The sequence below is a fragment of the Cucumis melo genome, chromosome 11 (genome assembly GCF_025177605.1).
Source record: "Cucumis melo cultivar AY chromosome 11, USDA_Cmelo_AY_1.0, whole genome shotgun sequence".
NCBI lineage: Eukaryota > Viridiplantae > Streptophyta > Magnoliopsida > Cucurbitales > Cucurbitaceae > Cucumis > Cucumis melo.
In genome coordinates, this window is record NC_066867.1 from 9,341,744 (window position 1) to 9,349,161 (window position 7,418).

Consider the following 7,418-nt stretch of genomic DNA (forward strand, 5'->3'; position numbering starts at 1 on the left):
CTATTTATCTTAAATAAAAAAGTCTCAAACTTGTATTCGTACAATTTATCGACTATCTTTTTATACTAAAACACAAATTAAATTTTACTATTGGTTAGAATTTGTTTTTGCTATAAAAAATTGCTATATATATATTTTTTGTTTGTTTGTTTAAAACTAAAGCTTGTATTGTAAAACCATTTTACTAATACTGATTAATTGTGAATAATTAGGGAGCGGCCACGGTTAACCGGCAATATCCGGTAGCAACTCACAAGGCAACCGGTCCACGTGTGTGGTGTATTAGGGTTTATAAGGAATACATTCATTCGCTCAAATCAACCGCAACAAGAGGAAGGTTCCAGCATTTTGCAGAGATCAAATTCTCCCATCAATGGCGTCGAAGGTTTCTCTTAGGAGCAAGGGGAAGAGCTCCAAGTCTTCATCCAAGTCAGAGAAATCCGCTACTCAAGCCTTCAAGGAGTGGACTACATGGGCCGTAAAGAAAGCTAAGGTCATCACCCACTACGGCTTTATTCCTCTGGTCATCATCATCGGCATGAACTCCGAGCCTAAGCCTCAGCTCTCCCAACTCCTCAGCCCCGTTTGATCTGATTGCTTTCTTCCATGATGGATCGGGTTTGTTTTATATGGATGTTTTTGTTGGGGGCTAGTTAGCGTATAAATTTTAGGTCAGTTTGAGTATAATGTTCACATGCTTGAACTACAGAAGACATGCAATAGTTTGAGGCGAAAGTTTTGATCTATTTTTTATTTCTTCTCAAATATCTGTTATTACTTCACCGGTATGAATCTTGGTAATACGCTTCGTTTTTTCTGAGTATTGTCTGTTTATTCAAATAATTGAACGGTTTTAGGGTTTATTTCCGCTATCTGATCCGTGATTCCTAAAGACTGTCATGGATTTAAGCATATAAGACTGATATGGGCTGTACTATCAAAAGCCCCATTTTGTAATGCCTGTTTGTCCTGCCTCTTATTTCAAGTTAATAGGAACTGATCAAGGATTTATAGTCACCATTGTACGAGTTGATTCTATTATCGTTCGTTATGTTCTATTATTTAAATCTTGGCTTTAAATTGTGATAATAAAGTGCCATGTCTGAGTATCATGTTCTTAGTATCTCATGCTATTTAGTCTATGAGTTTGTTGTTCTAACCTAAGGGGTCTTATGGCACGTTTTAAGTGATTCTGGAAATCACCCCCAAATTGATTTTAACTATTTCAAAATCACTACCAAACATACATACCGTCTTTGTTCACTTTGTTCACTGGGAATTATCCTTTCACCTCTTTGAGTTGTGATGAAGCCCATATAAATGCCTTCTACTGTCTCATCTATCCTCTTTAGTTGTGTAGGATTATATTTTAGTTGTGTAGGATTATATGGTGCGTTGTACTCAAAATCTCTCTTGTTTGAATTCTGAGTATAGTTACTAATTCTGTAAAGCTTGCTTTCGTTCCCTCAAAGATTGAGCATAATTTTTATTGATTCTAGACTCAGATTTTGTTTCTACCTACATTTCCTCTGGACTTTGGGTGTACCTGATGTTGGTTTGTATGCTGTCCTACTGGGGAATGCTAATGTGAGACTTTGGCTTTCCTCTAAGCTTATTTTTTCTGGTAGTTTGTTCCAAGTTCGAGTCATCAATCTCAACACAGTGACCAGGATTTTGTAGATACTTGACATTGTTCCCAGAAATTTGGTGGTTATTCCCATGGTTTCTTTTGGTTAATGGTAGGCTTCTGATGTTTGTTTGCGTTAGTTATTTAGAAATGGTATCCTGTGAGTAGGTTACCAGTTAGTGAGGAAAGCTTTGAAGCTTTGGCTATAGATAAATAATGGAGTAAAAACTTGATCCTTCAGGAATCATTGCATATTTCAGAATTAAGAGACCATGCTTGATTATATATTATCAAAATTCATTAAGAGATCATGCTAGATTATATATTATCAAAATTCATTTCAGTGTGTTATGGAGATTGTTGGAGAAGTGATTTTTGAAAAAGTGATCCAAGTACAATTAATTTTGTTAAAAATCAGACAATTAAATTTGTATTTGGTACCGATCTTTTTCAAAGAGGTGATTTTCAAATATTTAAAATTGATTTTCGTTTCAAAAGTTAGAAATAATTGTTTAACTAAATTGCTAAGGTAAGTATCTATTTTTATTTATTTTATTGTTAAATTATTATGTACCTGGTTAGTAAATTGAATGTAAAATAGAAATAGAAGGAAAATTCAAAACATTTATAATTGCTTGTTTTGTCAACAATTTTGCAACAAAAATCACCTATCACCTGATTGTTTAAAATGATTTGATGTTTTTCTAAAATCAACGTCAAACACTACCATTTTATCTAAAATCAATGTCAAACACTACCATTTTAGACTCACCTTTAGAGATGTTTGAGAGTGGTTTCCATGCCGTTAAATTTATTTTGTCATGTTTAAAGCACTACACAATTTAATGTTTAAATTTACTCTTAACTGTATTTTTATACTACTAGAATTGGTTTTCAATTTTTTTAGTGATTTTGAAATACAATCATTCCTTAATATAGAAATATATGTAGAGGGCTATGCATTTGATATGTAGTCATCTGACGTCCTTTTTGGTTTTCCTATGCCCTTATTGAGGATGGTGTATGTGTTTATGTCATAACTCACGTTGGCCTTTAGTTGCACGTTTGTAGAAAAAGAAAGAAAAAGAAACTATAGTTTACTGTTATAACTCATATTGGCCTTTTTGGTAACAAAAATGGAACATAATTTTCGGACAACACAAAATTGTATTCAAACAAGCCATTAGTTACTCTTAACAAAAGTTCATAGTAAATAATATATACAACTATAAAGCCACTCGATGCTTGTCGAATATGTATGTGAACTCTTTTTAAGGTATGCATGTGAGCTATTCTCACATTGCTTATATTAATTGGACTACTTACGGCATCTAAAAAGGTAAGGTTTACAACATGGGCATTGCAAACAATAATCAATCTTCGAACAGTTCCAAATGTCAACACTACGATAATAAGGGTCCAACTTCATTTCCAGAAGATTTATTCCCGTCACAAATTTTCTTCATCAATCTTTACATTGCAGAACACTGCATGCTTATATCCTTCAGCAACAAATTACTCAAACCATTATCGAAATCAATTCAAGTAGAGACTCAACAAATCGTTTTGTTGTCTCTTACACATTGCATACAAGTAGTGAAGATAATTTAGGATCAGACGCACCACTAATTGAGGCACCTTTGCCTTTTAAATGCAACAGATAATCAACAACTTCCTCAGATATAATCTCCCCTGGGATCATTACTGGTATTCCTGGAGGATAAGGACATATTAACTCTCCACACACCTTTCCCACACATTCTTTAATGTTCTCTCTCCTTTTCTTCACAAAGAAGGCATCTCTAGGATTCAAGCTGATTTTGACATTAGGAAAGAGTGCAGAAACACTTAGTTTGCTTCTTCCTTCAATCCTCATAACCGATGCGAAAGAGCTCACATTCTCAATACCTAAAACCAGTCTCTCGATGTCATCTTCAGATGTTCCTAGGTTAATGACAAATGTAATGAATTGGTTCCCAACAAGTTCACAAACGATGTTATGATTTTTGTACAGTATTTCATCTGCTTCATAGCCAGAGATACCAAGTTGTTGGAAACCAATAGTGAGTCTTAATGGATCAACAACAGGGAAGTTAGAGAACATGGCACACTCGAGGATCGAGATACCTGAAATCTTGTTTATCTCGCTTTTTGCTTGATATGCAAGATCTATTGCGGTATTAAAAATCTTGTCTGGATTATCACTTAGTTGAGCTCTGGCAGCATCTAATGAAGCTAAAAGCAGATAACTAGGGCTAGAGCTTTGAAGAGTTTGTAAACATCTACAAACTCTTTCTCTGTCTATAAGATTCCCCGACATGTGTAACATTGATGACTGAGTAAGAGAGCAGAGAACTTTGTGAGTCGATTGGGCAACCAAGTCAACTCCTTGCTGGAGTGCTGAAAGAGGTAGCTGAGGTTGAAACCCAAAATGTGCCCCATGAGCCTCATCAACAATCAAAGGAATTCCCTTAACATGACATATCTGAGAAATCTCACTCAGATTACTACAGATGCCATGATAAGTAGGTGAAGTAACAAACACTGCGGATGCTTTTTGACCATCAATTTCTAAATCCTTGATTGCTCTACCTACCTGTGAATACAATATAAATTTTCACACTTTAAATTAATAATGTATTAATCGTCTTAATAAAGATTGAAGGTTTAAAGTCGAGGAAAGATTTTCTTCATTAAATGATAATGTTTGGTTACCAAAATATATAAAGCTTACCTGTGCAGCATTTAATATTATATCAAACCAACGGTTATCTCTTTTGCAGTAGGGAGGGTTATAAATTGTGAGTGGTATTGCTAAGCTAAGATAACGAGAAGTAACTATTAAGTAATAGTCTATTGAAAAATTTAATGCACTCCATGACATGTTTATACCCATGAGTTGAAGACAGGTGTTCCTCACTTGCCTGTGATGGAGTAACCTCACCAGCTATGTCCCAATTGGAGTCATACACAGGCATAATGTATTTTGGAATTGCACCGGATAAAACCAAAGCGGATATGACGGATATATGAGAGTTCCTCGGAAGAATTATATGATCTCCTGGAGAGCAAGTTGCCATAATTGCAGCCTGAATTCCACATGTGGTTCCTCCAACGAGGAACCATGTTTCTGATGCTCCAAAAAGTTTTGCTGCTTGCTGCTGTGCTTCTAAAATTGGACCCTCCGGACAAAAGAGGTTGTCCAGCTCTGGAAGCTCGGGTAAATCATGCATAAATGGTTTCAGACCAATGAGCTGAGTAAATGATGGTGGCCCCGCTCTCCCTCTATTATGCCCAGGAAAGTGAAAACGAGCAGCATCTTGCTGAGCTGAAACTTTCAATGCATTAACTAGAGGAGGGGGACTACCTTCCTGTGATATTGAAGGTTCTCTAATTGCTTTCTTGGAGCGATGTTTTTTCCTTGACCTGTCCTGATTGGGTTTTGGCTCAACAATGTTCGTTTCCTGCAAGAAAAATGAAAGAATTAACATAGATGGTTTCACTCTCGGAAAACATTAATCTGACATCTTCTTGACAGAGACGCACATATCAAATTAGAATAGATCCTTTACATTTAGGACAATGACTTGAGTTTACCCGGGGAAATAAGTCTATCAAATTGAGCTTCAGCGGAAAATAGACATTCTCAATAAATAAATGCCCATCTTGAGAAATGAAAACAGCTGTTAGAATGCTTTGAGTCTTTGAATTTATGTTATTTTAGTTATCTACAAATTTGATCCAAGAGTTAGAGGGATGTGCTATATAAACTTTCTATCTCTAACTCAATTGATGCCTCTTAAACTATAATTTGATATTTTTTCTCTCCAATAATAAACTGCTCTCTCCCTCTGTGAACTGCGTAAAAAGATTTTCTACTATTTACGTTTTCTATTTATATTCGATTGCTAATTCCATAACAGCAGCAAAAAAGACACAGTTCATGGAATAGAGAAATCAAACATCTTCTTGGAGAACCATAGTTTAAGTTTCGAGCACCCACCATCATTTTCTATTAGAGTAAACGGAATGAAAATAAAAGGGGAAAACTAATGTCTACACAATCTCAAAGAAAACAATACACTAACATGAGCTTAGCTAAGTGATCAAAGAGGAACACATAGATATTTTCAACGCAAAGCATACCATCCCCCCAAAATTCTACCCTACATTCATTGTACTCAACAAGGATCACCAAAGAGTAATAATCAAATGCGAAAAGGAGGAAGACGCAAACCTGACGAATGCTACAACAAGACTTTCTTCTCTGTGGCCTCCTAGTCCAACAGTGACCAAACTGAAAATGATGATTCTGAAAAATAATCAAAGCTTCATTAGTGGATGAAACCTCGAGCTTCAGAAAATTGTGCTAAATGCAGTAGCACATAGTGTGAAGAAAGAGCAAGATGTTACCGGGTTTATGGAGTGAGATAGAGCTGGCAAAACCATCATTCTAGAATTTGTTTCCACGGGAAACCAAGCGCTAACTGCCATAAATTCATTATGGAATCAATTGCGAATTTTATTCTGAAGCTCAGATGGCTATGGCATTCTGCTCGAACTAACAGAGGAAACCCCCCAGCGGAAAGATAAGAAACCGAGAAGGAAAAAGGGAAATTATCATTTTTAAAGCAATAAATATTCAAATTCCAACTTTGTACCTTCGGTTTTGGGGGAAAACAGTAAATTACCCTTGCAGTCTCCTTGGCCGGATAGAAGTAAGAACGGCAGTGTCGGTCAGTTCAAAATTGCATTGCCGAATTGGTTCTTCTACCTCTACCATCCAAATCCTTTCATATTCTGTCGAGAAGTCCGTTCGGCAACTGAGTTTAACATTTCATGCCACATTTGTTTCTCATTAGGTCATTTCAAAATTAGTCCCCTTTTTCGTTTGTTTTTTTCTAGTTGTCAATGTGTTTTGTGGCATTGAGGTTGAAGACACGTTACACATAAGTAAAAAATTGAAAGGATGGGATTGGTTCTAGGGATGGTATGCTTTGTTGTTTTCAAAAACATGTTTTTATCAAAAATTGTTGTCCTCACCCTCTTACTTTTTACTAATAACTTTAAAAACAAAGTCAAAAATTAAAAACTAAAAAGAAAAAGTAGGTTTTTAAAATATGATTTTGGAATTTGGAATTTGGCTAAGATTCAATCATTCATATTAAGAAAAAAAAAATGCAATTCATTGCAAGTATGAAGAAGAAATAGACTTAATTTTTTAAAATAAAGAATAGAAAACGAAATGTTTCTTAGTTATTGGTTTTTAGTTTTTGAAAATTTAGGTATATAAACTTCATTTTCAGATATAAATTTTTTGCTTTGTTATTTACTTTACTAATATTTTTAAATTAATTCAATTCTAACCAATGTTAGTGTGTGCCTTATGCGTGTCTTCACGCACCTCGTCGATAGGCATGTGCTTGTCTAGTCATGCATCTTGACATCACGTGAGATATGCATGGAGGTTAGCGGGAGCCCTCTAGGTGCCACCTACATGTCCCACGGGATGCACCTCCCTTTGCATGGCCTATCGGTCTTCGACTACGTTAAACATTCCTTCAACATTTGTGGGGTAAAAGGATGAAAAGATAATGCAAAAATGGATGCAGATGCAAGGATGCTTGCGTCAATAGAGGGTAGGGCTTTAAATCCCATTCTCACCTCAAATCTTTAAGTACAAAGCTTAATTTCATAGTTTAGTAACTATTTTGTTTTTAAGAAGTAATATAATAAAAGGAAAAATTACACAAATATATAACAAAAATCCTAAATATTTATTGTCTATATG

The 7,418-nt window shown here is 35.2% G+C and overlaps 2 protein-coding genes across 9 annotated transcripts; one reads left to right on the top strand and one right to left on the bottom strand.

Annotated features, from left to right (window-relative positions):
- The first annotated feature begins 312 nt into the window (after positions 1-312).
- On the top strand, positions 313-1,017 carry LOC103495918 (mitochondrial import receptor subunit TOM7-2-like). Its single transcript, XM_008457598.3, has one exon. The coding sequence runs from the start codon at positions 374-376 to the stop codon at positions 587-589; it is 216 nt and encodes a 71-aa protein (XP_008455820.2). The 5' UTR covers positions 313-373; the 3' UTR covers positions 590-1,017.
- A 2,022-nt stretch (positions 1,018-3,039) lies between these two features.
- LOC103495919 (uncharacterized) lies at positions 3,040-6,530 on the bottom strand. Of its 8 annotated transcripts, none has more exons than XM_051091681.1 (5): positions 6,289-6,530; positions 6,041-6,114; positions 5,865-5,939; positions 4,548-5,091; positions 3,040-4,219 (listed from the first exon to the last, which is right to left on the bottom strand). In XM_051091681.1, the coding sequence occupies exons 2-5, from the start codon at positions 6,077-6,079 to the stop codon at positions 3,204-3,206; spliced, it is 1,674 nt and encodes a 557-aa protein (XP_050947638.1). In that variant the 5' UTR covers positions 6,080-6,114; positions 6,289-6,530; the 3' UTR covers positions 3,040-3,203. The 8 variants fall into 8 exon arrangements, with proteins under 8 accessions (XP_050947638.1, XP_050947639.1, XP_050947637.1 ...); XM_051091682.1 differs by having other exon boundaries at positions 6,319-6,519; XM_051091680.1 differs by having other exon boundaries at positions 6,041-6,188; positions 6,319-6,519.
- Positions 6,531-7,418: the final 888 nt, after the last annotated feature.